Source organism: Neopelma chrysocephalum, unplaced genomic scaffold, assembly GCF_003984885.1.
Source record: "Neopelma chrysocephalum unplaced genomic scaffold, ASM398488v2 Primary Assembly neopelma1_94, whole genome shotgun sequence".
Classification (NCBI taxonomy): domain Eukaryota; kingdom Metazoa; phylum Chordata; class Aves; order Passeriformes; family Pipridae; genus Neopelma; species Neopelma chrysocephalum.
This window is the reverse complement of record NW_020897756.1, coordinates 4,873,742-4,900,737: the sequence shown is the minus strand read 5'-3', so window position 1 is coordinate 4,900,737 and position 26,996 is coordinate 4,873,742. Positions and strand designations below refer to the sequence as shown.

Sequence of the window (26,996 nt, the reverse complement as noted above, 5' to 3'; positions counted from 1 at the left end):
TTAATTTCAGCTTTTTCGTTATTTTAACTATTCCAAAGGTGAAGACAGGGAAGTGCCTCCAGAGGCAATTCAGCCAGTCTTAGTTTTTTCAGAAAGAGCCTGGGGAGACACTGCTTTTGCTGTAGGTGTGTAACCATAGATGAATATAGATAAGCTCTATGTACATATTCACACAGGTATCATACATATATACACTGTCCATTCTCATCTATTCTGTGTAAAACCATGGCTGAGCCTGTGCTGCCAGTCTCTGTCCCAAGCCCAAGGGAGCAGACACAGTTCTTTATCCAGAAGCAGAAATTCCAGCTGGCCCTGGAAACAAGGCCATGATAAACTGATAAAATTGGCTTTTCCTTGCAGGAAGAGAAATACTTTCTCCCTTCCCTCCTGCTTGTGTCTCTAAGACCAGGCCCACTCCTTAATGTTCGTCCTTTTTGCACACTGCAAACAAGGGCAGAATTCTGAGATAACACAGTCATCACCTTCCATCTGGGTTAGGAGGCATTTTTCAGTGGAATACCCAGCAGAAATGTGTGGAACCTCCCTCCCTCTTCAGCCTCTTGCATCGTCCTCAGTGGCTCTCTGGGCTCACAGAGGTGTTGGGGTTTGTAACAGAGGCAGCTTCCTTAATTCTCCGTTCTGCAGGAAAGCAAATTAGTTTTAAAACCTCTGTTTCTTCCCCCAGCCCTGCTTTGGGTAATTATCCCATTGTTCCCATGCATTTCTCTCTCCCATGTGGAAGCATTTCACTGGGGGTGGAGCAGGACCTTGTGATTGTCACCAGTGTCAGGTGACATGGCTGGATCACAGAATCCCAAAATGGTTTGGGTTGGAAGGGACCTTAAGGATCATCCAATTCCACCTCCTGCCATGGGCAGGGACACCTTCCACCAGCCCAGGTTGCTCCAAGCCCCGTCCAACCTGGCCTTGGACACTTCCAGGGATCCAGGGGCAGCCACAGCTTCTCTGGGCAACCTGTGCCAGGGCCTCCCCACCCTCACAGGGAAGGATTCCTTCCCAATATCCCACCTAACCCTGCCCTCTGGCAGTGGGAAGCCATTCCCCTGTGTCATAGAATCACAGAATCATAGAATCAACTGGGTTGGAAGGGACCTCCAAGATCATCAAGTCCAACCCTTGATCCAACCCCGCCGTGGTTCCCAGCCCATGGCACTGATGCCACATCCAGTCTCACCTTAAACACCTCCAGGGACAGTGAATCCACCCCCTCCCTGGGCAGCCCATTCCAATGGCTGAGCACTCTCTCTGTAAAGAATTTCTTCCTAATGTCCAACCTAAACCTGCCCCGTGTCCTGTCACTCCAGGCCCATGTCCAAGGTAGGATCTTGGTGCTTCTAACATGGCTTTACTATCTGCTGACAATATTAATTTTCATTTTGAAAGGAAAAGGGAGATTTCTTGCCTTTGTTACAGGGAGAGCAGTCAGATGTGGTTAATTTTGAGAATTAGGCACAAAGGGCAAGTAAAAAATTTCCAGTTGCTTTTTGTTTTGTGGCCTGCCATGTCTCTGTCTTGCTCAGGGCCCTCACAGCCTGTCGCAGGCCTTGTGCCGTGTTTTTGTTCGGCACTAAAAGAACCTTTTTTTCCACCACACGTGTGAAAAAATTAAAATGGAGCTTAAAAACCACTTTTCTCTGCTGCCTTGTCCCCACACCTCCCAACACCCCCAGCCAGCAGAGGGAGGAGGAATTGCTTTCTCTGTTCTTCTGAAGGAGTGGGGTCCTCCTCTGGGGTCCTCCGGGGGTGCTGATTCAGGCTTTGGGCTGTGGGTGCTGTTGAGGTTTCCCTCTTGGTGAGAGGCTGTTAGGGGCTGGCTGGGGGGTCTCCAGTATGTTCTGTCCGTGAGTGTTTATAATTCCAGGCCTTCTCCACTTTCCCAAATTCATTTCAGCTCTGTGCTGAAGGACTTTGTTTCCCTCTCCACTTTGTCCTGGCTGAGGGAGGTGCCCATCAAACCCTGCCCCTGACCAGGACAACCCCTGTGCCTGCACAGTGAGGAGTGTGCTGGGGCTTGGGGGTCTGTCTGCACCTCGGGGAGGTGCTGTGGGCACACAGGGGCCTCCTGAGCTGGCCAAAAGCAAGGATGCTTTGGCCTTTGGGGATGAAGAGGGTCTTCCGAGCAGTGGTGTGTCAGAGACTGAAACGGTTCATGATTTATGCGTTCTAGGATTGCCAAGGGACTTTTGCAGGCTTCTGCAGGACTTCTGCATTATACCTCTGATGGCCCATCAAAGGCCCCTCACGGGAACTCTGCACAGGCCCAGGAGATGTTGGAGGGTCGTGACAATGGCCCGTGACACCATCCATGAATATAATAACTCATAACTTCTTTGAGTGTGGGGGCTTCACTCCTTCACCCCCAACAGATCAAGGCCACCACTTCAACTGACAAACTGACAGACATGGGAGCTGCAACTACCAAGTTCCATTGCTGGACCCCATGGGCAGTGACTATATACATCTTTCCACTCTCAACTTTTCTTTCTCTTACTCTCCCTTACCCTTATCCTGTCTTTCCTTCTCTCCCTTATGCATTTTCCCCCCAGGGGTTATCCCTATGATAAATGATATAGATGACAACAGCCAAAACACTAACATACCTGTTCAAACAAAATTGTTAAAATGAACCCTACCTATATGTGTTTAAAATAAACCCTACCTAGATATGTTTTCAGACACTGATTATTCAGTGTCGTTTCACTCTAATCGACCCCAAGGGAATTATTGATAAGAACCTGGGTTACCCCCCTTTTTCCTGGGGTGGGTTGTAACACGGGCTGGGGCCGAGCTGGAGCACAGGGTGAGGGTCAAGAGGGGATGTCCCAGCTGAGCTGCCAGGCCTGTCCCCCTGACCCGGAATGGCTCGGGATCATCCAGCAGGAGGGAGCTCCAAGCAAACACCAGGAGTGTTGCACTGCTGTGGCCCTGCCCCCCTCTCCCACCCGGGCTGCCCCCCCTGCATCCTGAGCCTGGCAGGGAAAATTATCCACCTGGAATGGCACCAAGGAGAAGGTGCTGAACCAGAGTGTTATAAAGGGTTTTCTTGCTGGACTGGAGCAGCACATCCATGGACTCCTGGCTGAGTCCTTTCAGCATCACTGTCCCTGCCCTGGGTGTGTTTTCCTGGCAGGGGATGGATGGACTCCACCAGGAGCCCTTGGGGTTCTCCACCACATCTCCAAAGGTTTCTGAAACTTTCTTGAGAAGAGGAAAAAGATGGAATTGAATGTCCTGCAGATAACAGAAGGACAATGCAGGAGGGATATAACCACTGTCCCAGAGACAGCAACTGGCTCTTAAAAATCCCCCAAAGAATGGTCCTGTTTCAGCTGCAGTAACTGAAGTGTTTCCAAAGCACTGATGGACTGGAACTGTGATGCTTATCGCAGTTAATGGAAGTTATTAAATCACTGGAGGCTTTTGTTACATCTCTTGACTCAAAACTGAATGGTTACAGGCGTTCTGGCCCCACAGAGTGTCTTTCCATGTCCAGAAACACATGGAAGGAGGATCTGGGGATGGGGTAACCCTGCTCTGTTGCTCTAATGAGTGCCCAGACCAGCGTGTGAAAGGCAGAGCACCAAAGCTTCCTGCACATCTGCTCATCCCAGCCAGAGCAGCACATCCGAGCCCAAAGTGTGTTGGCCACCCCAGACACTCCCTGTTTCCTTTGCTGAGGTGCAGGGATGGCAGTGGGGTTGGAGGCTTTGGGTTTGTTTCCAACCAAGGCCACGCTGCTCTGGCCACCAAACACTGACGGGACGGCAACAAGCAGAGCAGCAAGTGTGGGAAGCCAGGAGAGGTCCAGGACACTTGGGAATGGGATCTTCCCTCTGTGGGGGGCTGGGGAAAGCCTTTAACAAAGGCTTTTTTTTTTTTTTCCCAGTTCACCCCGTGGAAACTGTGTGTATGTTCAGTTCTGCTGCTCGGTTCATGTCGGTTGTTTTAATTCAGAATACGCAGATGTTGAATTAACTGTTGCCTTGGGGGATGTTCTGGGGAGAATGGAGTGGCCCAACCCTTGTCTTCCCACAGCCCAGCAGGGCAGGGACGATTGCAGGGAGTGACTCTGTGGGGACACAGGACCGTGGAAAAGGAGGTTGGATGCAAATAGGGTGGGAGCCCTTTACATTCATTGAAGAGCTAATGAGATCTGACACATCTCTTTGTGCCATGGATATTTAAAGGCCTTGGGGAGGACCACACATCTTTCTGTGAGCCAGGACAGTCCTAAAGGCCCAGGAGCTGCCTGTCCCTATGTGCTAAGAGATGAGATGATGGGAAAGAAAACTTGCCCGGCTGAACATTTGGCTGGAACTGAGTTAAAAAGGAGAGTTTTTGACCCTTGGAAGAAGGGCCGGGCAACTCAGGAGGGCTACAAGGGTGTCTGGAGTTATGAAGGCACAAAATTAGATGGGTCAAGTAGAACTTAATCTGGTTACTGCCATAAAAGAATAAAAAATGCTGCTGTAAATACATCAGCAACAAAAGGAGGGCTAAGGAGAACCTCCATCCTTTGTGGGGTGCAGGTGGGGGTTGGTCTCTTTTCCCAGATAACAAGTGATAGGACAAGAGGAAATGGCCTCAAGTGGAGGTTTGGATTGGATATTGGGAAAATTTCTTCACTGAGAGGGCGGTCAGACATTGGAACAGGCTCCTGAGGGAGTGCAGGAGTCACCTTCCTGGGAAAGGGGTGTGGATGTGGCACTTGGGGACATGGGTTAGTGGTGGCCTTGGCAGTGCTGGTGGAATGGCTGGACTCACTGATGGGAAAGAAGGAAAGGAAGAAAGGAAGGAAGAAAGAAAGAAAGAGAGAGAGAAAGAGGGAAAGAGAGAAAGAGGGAAAGCGAGAAAGAAAGAAAGAAAAAGAAAGAAAGCAAGACAGAAAGAAAGAAAGAAAAAGGAAGAAAGGGAGAAAGAGAGAAAGAAAGGAAGAAAGAAAGGAAGGAAGAAAGAAAGAAAGGAAGAAAGGGAGAGAAAGAAGGAAAGAGAGAAAGAGACAAAGAAAAAGAAAGAAAGCAAGCAAGAAGACAGAAAGAAAGAAAGAAAAAAGAAGGAAAGAAAAAGAAAGAGAAAGAAAGAAAAAAGAAAGAAAAAAGGGAGAAAGAGAGAAATGAAGAAAGGGAGAAAGAAAGAAAGGAAGAAAGGGAGGAAGGACGAAAGAAAGAAAGAAAGAAAAAGAGAGAAGAAGAGAAAGAAAAAAGAAAAAGAAAGAAAAAAGAAAGAAAGAAGAAAGAAAAAAAAGAAAGAAAGAAAGAAAGGAAGAAGGAAAGAAAGAAAGGAAGAAGGAAAGAAACAAAGAAGGAAAGAAAGAAAGAAGGAAAGAAAGAAATAAAGAAAGAAGGCTCTTTCTTGACCTGAGAGGACTTTTGCAAGGTCAGTGGTTCTGTGACTGCCCTTCCTGGGGCTGTTCTGTGCCAGCACAGTGTGGTTTGGGCTGGGTGGGGGCTGTGGGTCCATCCCTGGGCTCTGGGTGTGCATCACCTTGTTCCCGTGCCTGGGAAGGTGGGATGTGGACACTGGAGCAGGAGGTGACTGTGCTCAGGCAGCACTTGGGCAGCACCAGTGGCTTTGCCCCCTGGGCCTGTGTGTCACATAAACACTCTGCAGCCCTTGCACCTCCTCAGCCCCAGCTGCTCTGGCCCCTGTGCTCTCACAGCCTGTCCCCAAAGCTGTGCCCTGTGTGTCCCTGCAGTGTCCCCTGTGCCCTGGCAGGGGGGACCCTCCCTTCCCCTGCCCTCTGTGCCACCCCTGCTCAGGGCAGAGCTGACACCTCCTGTCCCCCTGTCCCTCTCTGGAGGGACCAGTGCAGTCAGAAGGAAACTTTGCAGCTGATTCAAGGTCTGAAGGGGTGAAGGGGGGTGTGTGTGTCCCCTCTCCCACCCACTGCTGCACCCTCCCATCCCATGTGGATCACGGGCTGGTACAGAACCCAGCGAGCACCAAAACCCCAGGACTCATTTCATTGAGGCCCCACCTGCAGCCAAGAGCAAAGTTAATGACCACAGGGGGGGCTGCCTGGGAGCTTCCAAAGTCCCTTGCTCTCCCCTCAAAATAATTAATAAAATCAAACCACTTGTTCACTGGAGACTTTGGCCTTGCTCTGATGGCCTGGAGCTGGAGTGACCCAGTCCCCAGGCATTGCCCCACAGCCACTCTGAGCACTCTGAGCTGGGTGCCTGGCTCAGCAGAGCTAAGGTAGGGCTGATTTTCATCTTCTTTACAGCCACTTTGACTTCCTTTTTTGTTTGTTTGTTTTTTTGGTTTTTTTTCTCCCTCCTCCATTTCCTCCTTCCCTGTTGCAAGGACATACAACCATTTGTTGCTGCTGCTGCATTCCTCATCTTGAAGTGAACTGGTGACTGAGGCCAGGATGGATGGACAGGTGGGTGGATGGATGGATGGATGGATGTTCAAACATCCTCAGAGTCACCATGATCTTGACCAGCTGCAGTAGCAGCTTTGCCCTCCAGTGCTGGGTGACAGCTCAGACCAGGCTCAGCAGAAAACCTTGTAGGACTCAAAATTAACTTTTCAAATGCACTGAAAGCCTGGCAGCACCTGGATTCCACCTGGGCTGGTGGAGGTGCCCCTGCCCATGGCAGGAGGTTGGAACAAGTTGAGCTTTCAGGTCCCTTCCAACCCAAACCATTCTGGGATCCTCTGATTCTCCCCATGGTGGTCACTGGTCCCTCCTGACACTGCTCTGGTGCCAACATTGTGCCTCAGGAGCAGTTGTACTGCTGCCTTGTGCATACTGGAACAGCAGCCAAATTTTTCCAGTCTGTTATGAGCTGGACCAGTGCAAAGTCCAGAGATTAAAGGCCCGGATTTGTCCCCTGCTCTCCTGCATCAAAGGAGTTTCCAAGCCTCCAGGGGAAAAATCCCAGAGCCCTTGTGAACCCAGATGTTTTGCTCAGCCCAGTGGGATATACCTTGTGTAAGGGACAGCAAATCCTGTGGGCAGAGCTGAGGCTTAGAAAGGGAAAGACCTGTCTGAAGTAGAAGGAAACAGTGTGTGTGTGAGACAGAGAGAGAAGAGAGGGAAAGAAATTAGATTTCTTTCTTTTATTATACAGGATCGTATGTACAAGGTCACCTTTCTCCCAAACATCAGCATCACAGTCAGTTCATAGCAAAAAACTGCAGCTCATCTCTCCAGGCCTAGAAAACAGCTCTACAAGGCTCAGCACAACAGTGGAGACTGGACAGGAACCGGCACAGGGAGGGGAAAGCTCTGTTATCCCTTTGATCCCTCACCAAACATTCCAAACTAAGAAACGCAAATCAAACCTTGTACTTCACTCCAGGGTGGCCCTGGGGGGGCTTGGGGTGTTGCCCCCAGGCCTGTTTTCCCCTTCACCCTTCAGAGATGCCATGGATGAGGTCGGAGCACTCGGAAGGACCCGGGGCCATGCGTGGGGTGGGAGGGTCTGACCAAGGAGAGGGTGTGGACACCGGGCTGGAGTCAAAGCACTGGGGGGGTGTGTGTGTGTTTTGGAGGGCCAGGAGGTGGGCAGGACACATCAGATCAGAATAAAGTGCTGCAGTGAGTTCCAGTCCCATCTAGCCCAGGAAAACCGGGTAAGCCCAGGAAGGAGGAAGGAGGAGGAGAAAGGCTGAGAGCTCTCGGGTGCTGTGGCATGAGGGGGTTCCCCTGAGGAGCTGCTGCAATGTGGGGAGCAGGGAAGGTGCCTGCACCCCCATGTGCCCTGTGCTGGGAGCATTCCCTGTTCCCAGGGGCTGTCCCACTGCAGGGACCCCGCGGGCTGTGACGGAGCACGGCAGGAACAGGAGCTGGTGGAGCTCTCCTGACGTGCCAGGTCGGTGTGAGAGGGGGCAGGAGGAGCTGTGGGCTCCCCAGGGAAGGGGCTGATGTCTCTGGCACTGGGCTGCAGAAGTGGGTGCTCTCCATCCCTCGCAGGGAGCAGCTGGTCCAAGCCAAGGGTCTCACCCACACCCCCCCTCACTCTGCAGAGCCTTGCTCAGCCTTCACACGGGGATAACGAGGAGACCAAACCACTGAAGGTGACGTGGGCTTTGTTCCTCCTGCTTGGCATCACTTGCTTTCCTGCAGCTTCCTCTCCCCTTCCCTCTTCCAAGCAGCTTCCAGAGCAAAGCTCCAGCTCCGGCTCCTTCCCACCCGGCAGCGCCTGTGGGCCCACGGCGGGTCCCGGGGCAGGAGAGCCGTGACAGGAGGTGACTGTTGTGGAGGGCAGCTCACCCCACACCCTCCTCCTCACCAGGATCCCCAGTGCAGGAACACAAACCATCCACACCGAGACAGTACTTTCCCCTCAGTCAGGAAATGCTCTGGCTCTCACCTCACACGGGGAAAAACATCTGTGTTGGGCTGGGCTGAGTCCTCCCCGCTCTCCTGCAAACCCCTCGGGCTCCCTGGGGACACCACTCTCCTGTTCTCCAGTCCGTGGTGGCTCTGGGCTGGGCAGGTTTGGCTCCTGCCTCCCCTGGCTGCAGAGCTCCCAATCCATTGCAGGGGCAGTGGGGATTCGCTGGGATGATGAGTTTTCCTTGTCTTTGCTTTACAGATGGATGGAAGATGTCGGGCCATGTTTCTCCTTTTGGATGCCAGGTAGAGATGACAGCAGCACTTCCATTCAGCTTGTCTTGCTCAACGTGCCAGGACAGGGTTTAGCCTCGTGCTTTCCTCACACAGTTGCTCACTGCTGTTCTGAGAGGGCTGCGAGGGGAGAAGGGGGAGGGACATCATTGTCCTTGAACCCCAAAGATTTGGCATTTAGGAAAGGGAGTGAGGGGCTGGCCAGGGACCCAGCTGAGCAGCCAAGCTCCCTGGATCAGTGGGAAAGAGCATCTTCTGAAGCAGCAACCCCCCACCCCAGCATGCCCAGAAGGAGAGCTCTTGCTCAGAATCAGCCTCCAAACAGCAGAGCAGGAGCTGTACCTGGTTACTGTAGTCTGGCATCCTCCACATCTGTGTAATGGCTGTTCTCCTGCAGGGAAAAGGGAACCAGAAACAGGAGATCACCATGTGGGTGTGTGTTTTGGAGGGGAAGGAGGTGGGCAGGACACATCAGATCTGAATAAAATGCTGCCTGAGTTTCAGTCCCATCTATCCCAGGAAAACTGGATAAACCCAGGAAGGAGGAATGAAGAGGGGAAAGGCTGAGGGCTCTTGGGTCACACATCCCTCCTGCCCTGCCTGGGGTGCTGTGACACCTCTCCCGTGGTGACCAGCTGGTGCCCTGGGGTGGGAGAGCAGTGCCAGGATGCTCAGGGTGAGGGAGGAGCTACAAACCACACGTGCCATGGGCACCAGGTGCCATGGAGGTGGTTTCTGGCACACAACAGTTCCAGGCAAAACCAAAAAATTTCCTCTGGCTCCTTATTTTGGGATGGCTCTGCCAAGCAGCCCTGGGATGTGTGATTCCCTCCTGGGCTTTGAAGTGATAGTATTCATAGAATCATTTTGGTTGGAAAAGACTTCTAAGATCATCAAGTCCAACCATTAACCCAGCACCTCTGCGTTCACTTCCCTGGGCAGCTGTTCCAATGCCTGGCCACCCTTTCAAGGAAGAAATTTTCCCTGATATCCAATCTAAACCTCCCCCTGGCACAGCCTGAGGCCGCTCCCTCTCCTCCTGTCCCTTGTTCCCTGGGAGCAGAGCCCGACCCCCCCCGGCTCCCCCCTCCTGTCAGGGAGTTGCAGAGCCAAAAGGTCCCCCCTGAGCCTCCTTTTCTCCAGGCTGAGCCCCCCCAGCTCCCTCAGCTGCCCCTCAGACTCGTGCTGATAAGCCAAAACTGCATTAACACAGCAGAAAATCTGACTATGAATCAACCACTTTATGCTGCACTTATCAAGTATTTTCCACACCTAAATTTGCTGCTTAGAGCTCAATATTTAACAAGTGCACTTGGATTGGTGGTCCAAATAAATCCCTTTGGCTCTGAGGGGCGGGAGTGTTAGAGGAGAAGAGTCAGAGGTCACTCACACAGATCTGATGGAGCAGAGCCAGAGGGGTTTTAGGGACCCGTGTGGGCACCATGTCCATGGACAGCAGATGGTGATGGCCACAGTGATGTGTGAGCCAAAGAGATGTGGGATAAAGGAGTCACTCCCCAGGAACTGGGAAGACTCCAGAGCTGTTCAGTGTTGTCAGGTCAGGAGCACACTCTAGAGGCTGGCTCTGGGGAGCTGCCTCTCAGTGCTTGAGACCCTCACACGACCTGCACACACTGACCTGCCCCAGGAGAGCACATGGGAGCCTGTCTGATGTTGGGAGGGAAATATTTCTGGTCTCAAAGCCACTTCAGGACCAGAGAGTTACAGAAAACAGAGATGGAAGGGAGCTGAAATAGTCATCCTGTTCATCTCTTAATGAAGACCAGCTCTTCCCAAACCAGTGCCAGCAGATGTCTGTTCACTGTTTTCTTATCCCAACATTGGCAGAGAAGTCCACATTTTTTGTTGACAGGCTGTGTGCTGCTTTATCATCATTAACATCAGCAAGTTACCCCTTAATTTCTCCCATCTGTTTCCCTTGATGTAATTCAAACCTGGCCTTCCTTATCCAACTGGCACAGAGCTTGTGCCTTTCTTCTTCCAGTACCTGCTATGATGTCTCCCCCTCATCAGCTCTCCCAGGATTTAGCAGCAGTGAAGGAAGACCCCGTTCAGCCCCCTCATCCATCCTGACTTAAGGCAGGACAGAGCAGGAGAGCACAAACCAGCTCTCCTAGGAAGTGTTTGGAGCTACAGGAGCTCTCTGGACACTGGAGGAGTGCTGGGGGTGTGTTGTGAGCTCACCCCAGAGATGAGGGGTGAGGAATAAGAGAGGGATGCTGAGCTTCATCCTCACTTCTGCTGCCACCAGTGCCAGGGTGGGGAAGGAATGGAACCAAACCAGGGGACACTCAGGGCAGGTTCAGGGCCTGCCCCTGCCATGCCAGCCAACCCAGCTTCCCAGGGCTGTGGACAGCAGGGCAGTCCTTCCACCCCTATTGCCCTGACCTGGGTCTGGAGATGATCCTGTTCTCATAAAAGTCTTAATTTTCGATAAATGAAAATAAATAAATAAATAAATAAATGGCCCTGTCATACCCAAGCATGGAATGACAGGACAAGGGGGAATGGCTTCCCACTGCCAGAGGGCAGGGTTAGATGGGATATTGGGAAGAAATCCTTCCCTGTGAGGGTGGGGAGGCCCTGGCACAGGTTGCCCAGGGCTTGGAGGAACCTGGGCTAGTGGAAGGTGTCCCTGCCCATGGCAGGGGTTGGAACTGGATGGGCTTTCAGGTCCTTCCAACTCCTGTGATTCCATGGATGTCTGGTCAGATGGAAGGGCACTGCAAATGCACAGAGTCAGGAAAGTGCAGTTAATTTACCACGGCCTGTCTTTGCCATGTGTTTAAATCCATCCAAGAATTACTTGGGAGCAGAGCAATTTGGTTTAAACAATTACTAGTTGTGAAATCAAGGAGAATGTGGTTTGAATTTCAAGAGCCAAGCATGTTTCTTCAGCATCTCCCCACGCATTTGCAAGGGCAGCAGAACAGTTGGGAGGAAGGAGCTGAGAACAATCACGGGATTTAAAGACATCGATTCCTTCGGAGGAAGGGAAAACTATTTTTCCCAGGGATTTAGCAAGTTCCAATAAAACTGTGGTCCACTATGAACTCCTTAGGCTGGGAGGAGGCATCATCCAAGCTCTCTTACCAGTTCATCTTCACACTCATCCCGTGCAAGACCCTCCTCCTCCCCCTCGTCCCCGTTGAGCGGCTCCTCCGTGTTGGCCTCGGCCTCCGACGCCGTGTCCTCCTGGGACACTTCACTTTTGCTGCTCTCAGCCTTCTTCCGAACCTCTGAGGGGGCAAAAGCACTGGGATCAGGGGCTGGGGGCACTGCCAGAGCCTGGGCACACCAGAGCAGAGGGATCAGGGGCTGGGGGCAGTGCCAGAGCCTGGGCACACCAGAGCAGAGGGCTCCCAAATTCACTTGGTGTGTAAATAATGATCTTGGGGTTTTTCTGCAAAGGGAAGTTTTGCTGATTTGGAGGAAACTGCCCCAGAAACCCTGGAAAGAGCAGAGCAGGTTCTACATCATTCCAGGGAGTGTGGGAGCCAGATAGGATGGGATAGGCTAGCCTAGGATAGGACAGAGAAGAGTAGAACAGAATAATAGAAAAAAAAACAAACTAAGAAAATACAAACCATATGACTAAAGAAAAAAAAAATCTCATCATTTTAAACACCAAGCCCATAATTTGGGGAATTTTGATGTGTAATTATGGCTTGTGCTTCTACCCTGGGTCCTGGGGGCTGCCCCTTCACTGTTAGAACCCAGAGGATGCTCAAAATTGTGCTGCTCAGGGCTGGCCCTGAGACACTCCCCCCTGCCACTGACCTGCAGACAGCTTCTGTTCCTCTGCAATCTGCTCCAGCCGGCCCAGCAGAGCATCAATGTTGGACTTGATCTGTGTCAGCTCAGTTTTGATTGTTTGCAGCTCACTGCTCTTCACTTGGAGGGAGGAAGGGAAATAAAAAAAAGGCCTTTAGTGCCCTGCAGAGCACCCGCAGAGCCTGCCCTCAACCCCCTGGCCCAGGGTTAAAGACATGGGGGAACCCCAACTGCTGAGCAGGGTGAAAACACAAGGAGGAACCCCACACTGGAAACATGCTCCTCAGTCCCTACTGCCTGCTGGGGGCTGCAGGGGGCTGCATGCACCCAAAAAAAGCCTGGGGGTCTGCTGCCCAGGCAGCTTGTGGAGACTGACACCAGGCTTTGGCCCAACCCTTCCCCAGCTGCTCAGGCTGTTGTTTCCAGATGTTTTGGGGTGAAGGCTTTCCCTGGGAGCACCCTGCCCATGGGTGGGTGCCTGGGGCCAGGGGGTCCATGTACACACTATAGAATCTCAGAATCAACCAGGTTGAAAAAGACCTCTGAGGCCATCGAGTCCAACCCCAGCACCACCTTGTCACCCAGACCATGGCACTGATGCCACATCCAGTCTCACCTTAAACACCTCCAGGGACAGTGAATCCACCCCTCCCTGCCCAGCCCATTCCAATGGCTGAGCACTCTCTCTGGAAAAAATTTCTTCCTAGTGTCCAACCTAAACCTCCCCTGGCACAGCTGAAGACCCAGCCCTCTTGTCCTACTGCTGGTTCCTAGGAGAAGAGACCAACCCACCTGGCTCCCCCCTCCTGTCAGGGAGTTGCAGAGAGTCAGGAGGTCTCCCCTGAGCCTCCTCCTCTCCAGGCTGAGCCCCCCCAGCTCCCTCAGCCTCTCCTCACAGCACTTGTGCTCCAGTCCCTTCCCCAGCCTCGCTGCTCTTCTCTGCCCCTGCTCCAGCCCCTCCATGTCCTTCCTGAGCTGAGGGCCCAGAGCTGGACACAGCACTCCAGGGGTGGCCTCACCAGCGCTGAGTCCAGGGGCAGAATCCCTGCCCTGCTCCTGCTGCCACACTGTTCCTGAGCCAGCCCAGGATCCATTGGCCCTCTTGGCCACCTGGGCACACTCGGGCTCCTGTTCAGCTTCCTGTCCATCCACACTCCCAGCTCCCTTCCTGCCTGGCTGCTCTCCAGCCACTCTGTCCCAGCCCGTGGGACTGCAGGGGGTTGTTGTGGCCAAAGGGCAGGACCTGGCCCTTGGCCTGGTTGATCCCCACCCCGTTGGCACCATCCATTCCCCCATCCCACACTCACACTTGAGCTTGGCCGAGCTGTTGGCGATGGCGGCCGACCTGGCGAAGAGCTTCACGGGCAGCGAGGCCTTCACGCGCCGCACCAGGGGGATGGTGACCCGGGGCCTCTTCACAGGGACCACCCTGGGCACTGGGGACACTCTGCCCCGGTACTCGAAGAGCCTGGAGTTGGGGGGGAGGATGGAGGGGGTGAAGCAGCCCTGGAGCTCCCCCGGCCCTGCCCTGACACCCAGCTGGAGCCCAAGGGGTGCCGGTGAAGATCCCGGGCACGGCCCGGCCATCAGAGCCCACCACGGGGCTGGGCTGGACCACTCTGCAGCCACCTCCCTCCCACACACTGCAGGGAAGGTCTCACCCCACAGAAACCTCCCCTGGGCTGACCCTGCCCTGCTCACCTGTCATAGAAGTCGTCTCTGTAATAGTCGTAGTCGAAGTCGTAGCCACTGCAGAGACAGTGAGGGGAGCACAGGTTCAGTACTGCTGGGCTTTCATCTGTACTGCTCCCCCACTGCCTGCTGAGCACCCCCAGGGCCATAAAGGATAAATAAATTGCTCCCCCTCCATAAAGGCCCCTCTGTCCTTTCACCTGGCAGGACATGGACACTCGTCCTCCCCGCTGCAAGGGCTGCAGAGACCCGGGCTGAGCCCAGGAGGAAGATTTGGGGGGGCTTAAAGCACTGGAGAGAGGGGTGATGGCAGCAGAGTGTTAACCTGGTTCTCTCAAGATGGAGTGAGAAGATGTGCAGGGAGGGAAGTCAGGAAGAAGGGGATATTTATTAATTCAACATCTTTGCTTTCGAAGGTGTTTAAACCTCTCCTACCCCCAGCCAGACAATGCCCACAGCCTGTTTTCTTAAGCCTGAGCTGCATTTTAACCTGAAGTCAGAACCTGTCCCACTCCCTGGACACCCAGGAACTGGTTTTCCCTCCTGCTGCAGCTGTTTTTTCCCAAGGCAGCACAGACCAGGTGGTTTGAGCCACACTGGGAGCTGCTGTCCCACCTCCCCGCTGTGCTGAGGCTCAATCAGCCTGGGCAGGTCAGGAGTGATGGTGACAGTCCCTTCTCTCTGCTCCCAACAAACAGAAGGGCTACTGCAGCCCCTGAAAACAAAGAGTCTGTCCTGCTTCCTGAAACTCCTTGAACTGGCTTATAAAAAAAATCCAGTGGGAAGAGAGATTGATGGGAAAAGGGAAGGACTCTGAGCCAGGAGGATCTGGGGATGGGCAGAGGGAAGGATGAGCACTCAGGTATGTAGCTGAGAGTAAATTTGGTGTCCAGCATCTAAAGCAGAAGTGACAAGAAGAATGTGTGGCTTGAAAGGCTGGTGGGAAGCGTGGTTTGGACCAGGAATTCCAGGCTGGACCCAACAAGTCTGTCTTGTCTGTGCTGGCACTGGGCTTCCCAGCCACTGCTGAGCTTCAGGTACTGGCTGATTTCTTAAACGTGATTTTTTCCATGTTCCTTGGATGTTCCTTGGGTTCCCCAGACACCTGTGGCACGTGTGGAGACTCAGTCTGTGCCTCAGGGGCCCTTGAGCACAGTGTGGATGGTTGGAGGCACCCAGAGCTGGTGTGAGGGGTTAAGGACAAGGCACGTGCACCTACTGCCTCCTCTGGGCTTTGCTGCCACCACCAGACCCTGCCAGGGACTTCTTATGGATCTGGACCTTCTCCCTGAGCAGCTGCTGCCCATGGCATTCACGGCCGGGGGAGGGCAGACGTGACCATGGAGGTGTTATCACCACAACCCTTCCCAATCCAATTGATTTTTTGAGGAAAAACAGCCATTTCTGACAGCCTGATAGGTGAATTCCAAATTCTTTTCAGTCTTGGTGCCCTCCCCTTCTGACTCAAGTTGTAGCCAACATTTCTGCCAGGCTCAGAGGAATATCCTGCAGCCTCTGTCCCAACCACTGCATAATCTGTGTTTGTTTATTCCCTTTTCTGAATTGAAAGGGGAAGGTAATTCTCCTGCTGGAATAAACCAGATGGGCAGCATGGAACAAGATGTACCTTCATGAGGTTTCTGTGACTGGTAACTTGATTTTCTTTCTAACCTGGGATGAAACCTGGAGATACAGAAAATCTCCAAGAAAACAGCTCCCCTCAGCCTGCCAATCTATTCTGATCACCGAGGATGTTTGAATCCAGTCCTGCTTGAATCCAATAAACACAGAATACCATCAAAATAGGAAGTCATTTGAAAGGAAAATTGAACTAGGATGCTTCCACACTGTCAGACTCCCCCTCTTCAATTTTTTTCCCCTCCTTAGATTCACTCAAATGAAATTGCTGCAATTTTGTAATGTTTTCAATCCTGACAGGCTCTGGTGAGGTGTTTCTGACTTACTCCAGCAGTGCCTTGGAGCCAATGTTCTCCGGAGCCACAGGCAAGAGCAAACTGTGGCATCTCTCTGCAAGCAGTGTCTTTATTCCCAGCAAAAGCCCCTTCCATGGGGAGTGGCTCCTGTTAGGAAGTTCTCTGTGGCTTGGAGACCACGAGGCAGCTTTAGGGCATTTGCTCATAAACAGCACAAAGCTTGGGGATATTTGGCAAGATGCTGAAATGGCCACATTCCTTTCTCCTGATCCCATTCACGTTCCAGGGCTGAGCTTTTCCTCCAAGCCTTTGCTCCCCAGGGAAGCCCCATCCTGGTTGGGAAGCTCCAACCCCCTCACAGGGGCACTGCCCCACTGCAGCCAGTACTGTCCTGGGCACAGCCTGGCATCTGGGAACAAGGAATGAAGCCCTGAGCAGGGCAGACACCCTCCATCTCTCCGTCACTTACCCTGCCCTGAGTTTGGGCACCTCCACCTCACTCCCGGGCTCAGCTCCAGCACCAGCAGGATAAATCCTGGCCTCAAATACCTGGAGATCCCACCTGGTGTGGACTGGAGAAGGATGGAGAAGCCTGAAAGCTCAAGTGAACTCCCCAGCCTTTTCCAAGACCAGTCAAACAGCAGTTTGCTGGATGAAGTGGCCAATGAACCCTGTAAATGTTATTCTGCTGTGTTATTCCATTTTTCCATAGGGAATGTGTGACCAAAGAGGGCAGCCTTGCATTTTCCTGGTGGGAATCACTCCTGGCCCAGTTCTGCAGAGGCAGTGGAGGGGTCAGCCCATGCCTGGACCGCAGGGAAGGGCACCAAGAACATCTGTGGGTGCAAAGCATGAGGCTGGGAGGAACTCCTGCCCTGGCCCTGAATTTCTGTGGGATTGGAGACAATTCCACCTGCTTCAAAGGGAATTAGGGGCGTAATTATCCTGGGGAGCTGGTCCTGACTTCCCAAAACACTGATCCTGGCCTCTGGCAGTGATGCTTCAGTACCTGCTGACCATGGGACAGCCTTCAGGGAAGGCAGCAGGAACAAGGGAATAATAAGGAAATTTGGGATTAATAAGGGAGTAATAAGGGAGTAAGTCTGACCCTGCTACAACACCCCAGTCAGTCATGGCCCAACAGACAGTGCCAGGGAGGCAGTGCCTGGATGCTTTTAGCTGCACCTCTGGAATCAGGCTTTGAGCACAGGGCAGCTCTTCCAGCATCAACCCAGGAAAAAGGCTGGTAAAAGGGAGTGCTCTTGCACTGGTGATTTATGTGTGCCTGAAAATTCCACTGCACGTGGGATAAACCCTCCTGAGACTGATGGATCACTTCCCAGTGACCTGCCAGGCCTGACTTTGTACACGGGAACCATTTCTGCTGTTTTTCAATCCATTGGTGACATTTCACCCTTTAAAAATAAAGTTGGGACAACTGGAGGGAGAGGCTGGAAGGCTCCAAGTAACACCCTGCTTCCACCTCCTGCTGCACTGCTCCTGCTTTGTTTTCCTTTAGCAATTAAATAACATTTACTAATGACTCACCAAGGCTCCAAATGCAACTGTTCAGAGCAGGAGGGTGACTGTCTGTATGTGCTGCCCCTGCCCCACATTTGGGGGGCCAGCTCTGAGCAGGCAAATGTGCATTGGAGCATCTGGGCTTTAATTGCTGCCTGATGCCAATAATTATGAGGGACACATTCATGCTCAGCTGCCACCCTCCCTGCCCATGGCTGCTCCATGAACACCTGCTGGATTCTCCTTGGAAAATCTGGTGTTGACCAAAGAGTGAACCTGTGTAGCTGCTGTGAGATTCCTTCCTCCAGCAAACAGTGGGAAACTGGGGAGGAATGTGGCATTCCCAAGGTGCTGGGGCTGCTCTGAGCTGGGATGGCATGGACATCCCTTGCCAGTGCTGGGCTGGGGCACCACTGCCCACCTCCCCTGTGCCCTGAGGCTGCTCTGAGCCCTGCCTGGGTGGATTGGGCACCGAGGTGTCACTGCTCCCAGCACCACTGCCAGGACCTGGAGGAGTGTCTGGAGATGGGCTGACACCAGGGATTGCAGGGATTGTAACAGGATCACGAGGGATTTAGATTCCAGTGAGCTGGAAGGGCACTGCCCACCTGCATCTGCTGCCTGTGACGATCAGTTGGTGCCTGTCACCATTTCAGAGACCCTTCCATGGGCCACTGAGCTGCTCCTGCAGATCCTGGGTTGTCCTCGCTGTGCCTTTGGCTACAGAGCAGTGTCAGCCCCTGCTGCCTTGGGGCAGAGCCACCTTCCCTTCCCACCAGCTCACAGCAAGGTGAGTTCATTGGCACTGCCCTGAACATGGCCCCAAACGCCCCAGGAGATCCTGTCCAGGCATTTGTTGAGCAGGCAAAAAAAAGTGCTGCCAGAAGGCAGATTTTGAGCCCCAGTGAGTGGCTCCCTGGGGACATGTCCTACAGCTCATGTCCCAGCCATCCCCACGGGCTCAGGGGCAGCACCTGCAGCCTGGGTTTGCTGGGGGTGGCCAGGGGCCAGGCAGGAGCATCCAGGACACCTTCCATGTGCAAAGGGATGCTCTGGCAAGTGCCAGAGGCAGGAGGAGGGAGGCCCTGACATCCAAGAGGGTGGGGGAGAGCAGTGATGGCTTTATGGGAACTGAAGGTGCCTCTTGTGGAGAGACCTGAGAAAATTCTGATGGCATGAGCCCGGGTTTATGTTTTACACCTTGGGGGGTAGATGGGAGGCTACATCCCAAAGGATTTTTATTAAACACCTGGATACCCCTCTGGGCTGGTGGATCAGGTAAGACTGGCATTCCCTTCCCTTCCCTTCCCTTCCCTTCCCTTCCCTTCCCTTCCCTTCCCTTCCCTTCCCTTCCCTTCCCTTCCCTTCCCTTCCCTTCCCTTCCCTTCCCTTCCCCCCTCTCACACAGACTTGGATTGAGGCAAAGCAAACTCCAACCTTTGGAAAACTCCTGTGCTGTGTTTAACCCAGCATTTCTATAAATTATGGTGCTGTGATTTTTTGAAGTCTAACATTTAGAAAAATGGATGGTGGTTCAGGAAGCTGTAACCACAGCTCTCTGCAAACCTGCATTCCCTGCTTTCTGGGAGACATTGGAAGCTCTGCTAGTCCAGATGGCAAAGTTTAAATCTGACAGCCAGTCTGGGATGAAATATTGCTGGTGCTCAGAGCAGTGCAGCTCTCTGGCCCATCTTTTAGCATATCCATTTTTGTGGGAGGGAACAAACATCTCTTGTTTGCTCTCTCTCAGCAGCCTGGAAATCTGAAATATTGGGCATTCCACAGACAGGGATTAGAGCTCCAGGCAGGGATGAGCAGGGAATGAAATGCTCCTTGGTGCAAGATGGATGGAGGGAGCTGACGTGTGTTATGGCCCAGCCCCACCTGAGCTGCACATGTGCTGTCCAAACAGCAGGATTTGTGTCATCTCTGTTTCCACCAGTGTGGGCAATGCACAGTCCCACTCCCCTCAAGTGGGAATCCAGAGGGCCACGTCCTGGTGAAGGTCCAAACTGGCCCAGGGTGGGAGGCAAAATCTGCCTGAAAGCTGCAGAGTCTCAGCTGTGACTTGTGGAAGGTCTCCACAGACACCCTGTGGGTGGTGGGAGGGCTCCTGGGGCTCAGGGGGGTCTGTCTGTGCCAGAACAGTGTTGTCACCCCCAAGGTTTGTCACTCCACAGCACACCAATGGCTGAGTCTGAACTGTGGGTTCTCCCCATCCCTCTCCCTTTTTTCTCCTTTTTGTAGAAAAATCTACAGTTCTCCCATGATTTCCATTTTTACTACACCCACCTATAATCCTGATACTCATTTTAGTCTTTCCTTCCCCACATCACACCTTCTGCCTCCTGACTCAGCTCCCCAGTCTCCACACCACGGGACTGGCATCAAAACAACGAGGATTTATAAATAAAGCACATTTGGGGATCTTGTTACTTGGTTTTGGCTTCTTGAACCTGCAGGGCACTCTTCAAACACCTTTTTTAAGTTTTCCCTTCTGCAACCACAGGAGCAAAAACTTAACTGGGCTTCTCCCCCACTCCCATGACTCCAGTCTGGGGCTTAAATGGAAATCTTCAATTCTTGTGAAAATTGTGGTGAAGTCTGTAGAGCTGAAGGCTCTTTTTGACATCTGTAACATGTTGCATCCCCCACAGACCTACCCCATGTCCCATCCTGTCCCTCTCATTCCCTTGATCCCTTGGTCACTGCTCCTCAAACCAGGCTCCCTCGGAGCTTCCCCCGGACACCTCCTTGGTTCACTTCCCTTTGTCGCCTCAAGGGTTTCCAACCTTCTCCTTTTCTTCTCTTCCTTTCCCTGCCTTTTTTCTCTTGCCCTTTTTTTTGAGCATCTTTCCCTGAATTATCCCTGTTCCCTGCCCTCCCCCAACTCCCAGCACTGCTGTGCCCCCCTGGCTGGAGGCTCTGGGGCTGGAGGGGGTGGTTCTCTTGGTGCCCCTCTTTCAAGGCCTCTGATGTGGTTAAAGCAGGTCCTGCCCACCCTTTCCAACCAACCTGGGACCCTGCCCAGGCAGAGCTGGCTGACCCTGGGGCAGCCACTGCTGCCTTGTGCTGGTTCTGCTCCCTTCAGCCAAGCACTGAGGGCTCTGCAAAGGACCAGGAGCCCCAGGAGGAGACCTGGATTGTCCCAGGAGCTGGGCGTGGGGAGCAGGGAGCTCAGGGCAGTGGTTGTGGGCAAAGACCAACCTGGAGATCTTGTTGGAGGGAGGTGATGCTGTGGAGACCTACCTGTACAAGGCAGAGGCTGCTCTCTTGAGCCCTTTGGGTCTGTTGGGTTTGGGCTCCCCGGCCATGTTGATATCTGCAAGGAAGGGACACACAGCTGTGACACGGCCCTGCTCACCCTCACCCACCCCAGCCATGGGGAGAGCCCCTGCCAGGGCTCCTCCACACCTCCCACCCCATCTCCACCTGCTTCTGGCACGGCTGGGGGCCAGCTGCACCTCCACAAGAGGGCAAATTCTTGCATTGGGAAAACCTGAGAGCCAACGACCAGTCACTCTGAAGTCGAGGCCCTGCCCGTGCTCTAATCCACACACACAGATCCACAACAAGGTTCTGGGGAGAACTTGGTGCTGCTGTGACAAAGCACAGACAACATATAAACCTGCTGCAATTAATAACTGCTGGCAATCCATCCCTGGCTCCTTCTGCAAGGACTAGGAGAGCTCAGCACGAGCCAGGAGGGCACTGCTGGGGGTCAGGCTGTGCTGAAAGCTGAGGGGGTGCAGCTCATCTCAGAGGAGCATCTGCCACCAGGGGAGGGGAGAATGAGCTCCTCTAATCCACTGAGGAAATTTCTCTCCTTGGCCTCAGAGCCAGACATTTTTGACATGAGAATAAATATGACAATAATTGGAGAGAGACATTTTACAAAGGTATGGAGTGATAGGACAAGGGGGGGTGGCTTCAAACTGAAAGAGGGCAGGTTCAGATCAGAGATTGGGAAGAAATTCTTTACTGTGAGGGTGGTGAGGGACTTGGGTTGGAAAGGATCTTCTCTTAAAGCTCATCCAGTCCCACTCCCTGCCATGGGTAGGGACACCTTCCACTTGCTCCAAGCCCCGTCCAACCTGGCCTTGGACACTTCCAGGGATTCAGGGGCAGCCACAGCTTCTCTGGGCAACCTGTGCCAGGGCCTCCCCACCCTCACAGGGAAGTGTTTCTTCAGTGATGCCTTGATTTCTGCCACCTGCAGCTTATGGGGCATCCAAACAGCTTTCAGCACATCAGGCCATTTAAACCTTTTCTTTTTTCATGCTGTCTGGAGGCACCTTATGGAGAAACGTGGACAGGCTGGTCCACACACCATCAAATAAAGCACCTGCAAAGTGATCCAAAGGAACATTCTACTGACTTGGTTATTAACCAAGAAAATCACCTGCAGGAGCAGCAGGGAATTGCAGCACTGCTGGAATGGGCTGGGCAGGAGGAGCACAGTGGAACAGGGCTCTGGAGGAGCACAGACATGCTCCCACTGCCCCAAATGCCTTGTGCAATTCCTTGGACTGCCTGTCAGGGTCTGCCAAGAGCCCACTCCTGCTGGGGCTGGAGCTCAGCCCGTTTGTGAGGCTGTGTTGAGGTGTCGCTCAGCTCTCACACCCAGGGTTCCTCTGGAATGTTCTCCTCACAGTGGGTGTTTTCCCTGTTGCCTCTGTCCCTCCATCCTCCCATTCCCAGTGCTCAGGGGGGTGCAGGAGAGCTGAGCTGAATGCTGACAAGGCTGTCCATGGCCACAGGGCAGGGCCAGGGCCAACATCAGGCACATGATCCCCTTTCTGAGCCTGCTGAGCCACACAGTGCTGCTGGCAGGGCTGTTTGCTCTCAGGGAGAGAGGAATGAAATCTTCCTTAGTGCATCCCAGAACCCTGCCCAGCCCCAGTTCCCTGGCTGTGACCCCTTTTTGCCATCAGGGTGCATCTTGCCAGCTGCCACTCACTCCTCCGGTGAACTGGGGAGGTAATTCCAGCACCAGGCTGATCAACACCTTCAGGGGAGAGGCAGTGACAGCCCAGAGGTGGAGAAGGACAACAATTGCTGGTCCCCACTGCTACAAAGAGCCCTGTGGAGCCTCCACAGCCACCTGCAGCCAGAGCAGGGAATTCATACTCTCAGCTCTAGTGGTGATGGGCACTCGGACCCCACAGGATTGCCCTGACAGTGAAAAAGGAGAGATAAGAGCTCAGCCTTCACATCACCCAGGACAGATTTGGCATCTCATTCCCTTTCTGGTTGCCTCCTCTGCATCCCTGAATCCACCTGCCCACCCAAAGGCAGTATGGATCCCTCCTGCTCATATCCAAGCACTTGTTCCCACACTAAATGGGGAGGTTGTGCTTTGCCCAGCCAGTGTGGCAGGGTGAGGGGATGCTGTGGGCCCAGCTTCCAGTGCAGAGCTCCCCACAGGAATGGCACCTGCCTTCTGCAATGACTGGGGGGTCTGGGAGCATCTGGAGAAGTCACAGAGGTTGCCAGGACTTGCCTGGCAGAGTAGTCCATGTCCCAGCACAGGAGGGGCTGCAGCTGTGGTTTTGTGATGCTTTCAGTAACTTGTTGATCAATTAAAATGCAAGTTTGATCGCTTGCATATCTGGTGACAAAGGAAGAAGAGCAAGGAAAACCAAAGAAGAAATGGCAGAACTGCTCCTAAAGCCCTCAGGCTGAGATGATGGATGAGATGAGAGCCAGGAGGAGCTGCTTGCTCTGCTCATCCACCCTGGGATGTGCTGGACATTGTCACCCCAGGGACAGGAGCTGGCACCGGGGACAGGTGACCGTGCACACCAACAAACTGCTGCCCCTGTGCAGGCTGGGGGTGCTTTGCCCCTACCCCAGGCCCTGGAGCCAGGCTGTCCCACTGTGTGGCCATGATCCCCCCTGAGCTCCTGGCACACCACAGGCAGCCTGGCAGGGCTGGGCTGCAGCTCTTCCACAGCTCATCCTGCTGAACTCACTGACTGGGGCTGCCAGGGCACAGAGCTCACCCTCCTGCTGCCCACCTGGGCAGGGAAGTTTGACCATCACCTCAAAGGACCCCCAAACCCTGCCATGAACAGAAGCAGGGACAGTCGCTTCAGCCAGTCCCATCCTGTCCTCCCCCTCCATGTTCCTGCACGACCATCACTCCTCCTTTTAGGGGAAGACCTTCAACCTTGATTTTCCAATCACATTGCTCAGCCCTTCTCTGCTGGGTTCTCCTGGAAGGGGAGTATCCCAGTGTTTACACTCCCCCATGGACAGCAAAGGGAAGCCTGTTGAGCTCTTTAGTGGCAAGAGTGGCCCATGAAGGGAAAGGCAGATGAAAGGGAGCTGAATTTCCACCTTGTCCAGGACATGTACAGGACACCCAGCTCTAATACAGCCCCTTGCCTTGGAATGCCAGAGCTCTGGGACCAGCACTGAGAGGAGAAAGAGGTTCCTATCATGGAAAACTTTTCATCTCTCTCTTCAGCTAAATGGGCAAGTGCTGCCTGTCTCCTGTATCTCTGTGGAGCATCACAAGGAGCTCCTTTTCTCCCCAAGGCCCTCTCCACCCTACCTACAGACTGCAGATGAGGGCATCCCCTGGGCTGGGAGCATCCCTGGCACATGTGCTTGGCCTTGGCTGTTGCTCCGCTCTCTGGACCATTAGAGAAGTGAAAAGAAGTTTCTCCTCTGCAGATAAAGCCCAGCTGGAGCAACACATTGTTTCACAGATCAGCTCGAGCAGGAAGCTTCTCATTTCAGACTGCTGGGCCAGGAGCAGGGTGGGAATGGGCTGCAAATTGCTTTCCCTGGTGCCCAGTGCCCACTGCCTGCAGCAGCCTTGGAAATCACCATTTTTCATTAAAAATACTGTCTCCAGTTCCAATTCTCAGCTTGGAGCTGGTGACAAGAGCTTCTCAGCACGAGACACTTCAGAGCAATGGGCAAACCAAGGCTGCAGCTGGGAGCAGCCCGGGGGGTTTGCTTGTTAGTTCTCATCCCACAACAGTGCAACGTGGGGGAAGTTCTCTCATTTAACAGGGGCTGGCTAAAGTTAGGCTGAGCTGGGCTGAGTCAGACTATCACCTCCCCTGACAGGTTAAGGGTAAGGCCTGGTCCAGGAAGGGAATCATTGAATCATGGAATGGTTTGGGTTGGAAGGGACCTTAAAGATCATCTCATTCCACCCCCTGCCATGGGCAGGGACACCTTCCACTAGCCCAGGTTGCTCCAAGCCCCGTCCAACCTGGCCTTGGACACTTCCAGGGATCCAGGGACAGCCACAGCTTCTCTGGGCAACCTGTGCCAGGGCCTCTCCACCCTCCCAGGGAAGGATTTCTTCCCAATATCCCATCTAACCCTGCACTGTCAGTTTGAAGCCATTCCCCCTTGTCCTTTCTTTGACACCATGCGATGTCTTTCCCACCCATCAGTTCCAGGACAAGGACACGGGAAGATTCAGAACTGTGCTTTAGCTTCTACAATCACGGCCCACACGTGAGTTTTCGGGCCACAGTGTCAAAGCCCTGAGGGCACTGATGTGCCTGCTTGGCCATGAGCAGCTTCATTTCTGACCCCATTCCAACAGGAGCACCTTGGCCTGGGTGGTGGTGTTGGAGTGCTGGTCTCCAGCTCTGCCACAGCCATGGATCCTGCTGTCCCTGCCCCAGAACTGCCTTGTCACCACAGCCCTGCTCAGTCATCCCTGGGTCATCTGTGACCTGCTCACCATCACTGGACACCATCTGCACATCCATGTCCAAGATTGACCTGGGGCTGGCCATCCCTGTGGAACTGTGCCACCACTGGTCTGGGTGAGTTACATCAAATCTCTACTGAACAATTATTTCTTTTTGCCAGCTTTAATATAATTGCCTCAGTAATTGCTTCAACAAGTGCACTGTCCTATCTTATCTTACTACTGGTAGTTCTAGCTTTTATATTGTGCAGTAAATGATTCCGATTAAGATCTTTTGTCTGATCACTTCTAATGATAAATGATTCATTTTATGTAAATACTCTCATTTTGCCAATCATTAAAACCTGCGGGACAAAAGTGGTTCAATCCCACCTCTGTAATTCCTTAAATTCAAAATGTTGACATCACTCTACAACTCCCTGACAGGAGGTTGTAGCCAGGTGGGGGTCGGTCTCTTCTCCCAGGAACCAGCAGTAGGACAAGAGGGTTCAGTCTTAAGCTGTGCCAGGGGATGTTTAGGTTGGATATCAGGAAGAAATTTTTTACAGAGAGGGTAATCAGCCATTGGAATGGGCTGCCCAGGGAGGGGGTGGATTCACTGTCCCTGGAGGCGTTTAAGGTGAGACTGGATGTGGCATCAGTGCCATGGGCTGGGAACCACGGTGGGGTTGGATCAAGGGTTGGACTCAATGATCTCAGAGGTCTTTTCCAACCCAGCTGATTCTGTGCTAATCTGAGGCCGACGCCGGATCCAGCCACACCCTGACTCCTGCCTGAGGAGGAGTTCAGAAAGCAGGGCAGTCCCTTCCGCCCCTCGTACCTCAACAGCAGCCACAAAACTTTAACAAATTTTATCTACAGAACAACCAACCCCCGCTGCCCCCGGGCCCCCGGAGCGGTTTGAGGAGCTACTCACCCAGGGTCTGGCCGGCCAGGACGCGGCCGTTCTCGCCCAGCACGGCGGCGCGCGCGTGCCTCTCGTTGGAGTACTGCACGAAGGCGTAGCCCTTGTGCACGGAGCAGCCCACCACCCGCCCGTACTTGGAGAAGATGGTCTCCACATCCGACTTCTTCACCACGGCCGTGTTGAGGTTGCCGATGAACACCCGGGAGTTGATGGACTTGGGGTCATTCTTGTTCGTGATGTTGCTCGTCTGCACCTTCAATGACATCTTGGACGCCTGGAAAAGAGAATTGGGGGGTCAGGAGGGGAGTGCCAGGGGCTCACAGAAAGGGAGAGGGGACAAACCTCTCAGTGAGCCTGGAGTGAGGGAACCAGCTCCTCGACTTCATCTGGTCTTCAACCACCCTCAACTTCAACCAGCTCTTCAACTTCAACAGCAGGGGGATCCCACCTCCAGGGGATCCCACCTCCAGGGGATCCCACCTCCAGGGGATCCCACCCCGAGGGGATCCCACCCCCAGGGAAACCCACTTTCAGGGGATCCCACGTCCAGGGGATCCCTCCTGCCAGACAACCAGCACAGTCAGTTCTAAACTCTTGCTGGAAACCCACTGACGAGGCTGACACCTGCCTGATCCTGTGCAGGGCCAGGAGCTGGACCCCAGTGGGGTCCCTTTTGGCTCAGGGTGGTCTATGATTCTAAGGCTGTTTTTAGGGGAGAAACCAAGATTTAAATAAATTTTACATCTTTGATGCCGTTATACAAAAGCTTTTACCTCTCTGTACCTAATTACAATTCAAAGAGCTGCTCTTTTTGAAGCAGTTTGCATTCAGCACCTTGCTTCATGCCCACTTTTCCAGCCT

At 53.3% G+C, this 26,996-nt stretch overlaps 1 protein-coding gene across 1 annotated transcript in view; it reads right to left on the bottom strand.

Annotated features, from left to right (window-relative positions):
* Positions 1-7,074: 7,074 nt before the first annotated feature.
* Positions 7,075-26,996, bottom strand: part of RALY (RALY heterogeneous nuclear ribonucleoprotein) — a 120,466-nt gene continuing 100,544 nt past the window's right edge. Inside the window, exons 3-10 of the mRNA XM_027693882.1 lie at positions 26,145-26,409; positions 20,794-20,866; positions 14,099-14,146; positions 13,705-13,865; positions 12,404-12,517; positions 11,717-11,862; positions 8,945-8,993; positions 7,075-8,722 (exon numbers count right to left, since the gene is read on the bottom strand). Of these exons, the coding sequence (XP_027549683.1) occupies positions 8,949-8,993; positions 11,717-11,862; positions 12,404-12,517; positions 13,705-13,865; positions 14,099-14,146; positions 20,794-20,866; positions 26,145-26,400 (843 nt within the window). The 5' untranslated portion in view covers positions 26,401-26,409 and the 3' untranslated portion in view covers positions 7,075-8,722; positions 8,945-8,948. The remainder of the gene's footprint in view (positions 8,723-8,944; positions 8,994-11,716; positions 11,863-12,403; positions 12,518-13,704; positions 13,866-14,098; positions 14,147-20,793; positions 20,867-26,144; positions 26,410-26,996) is intronic.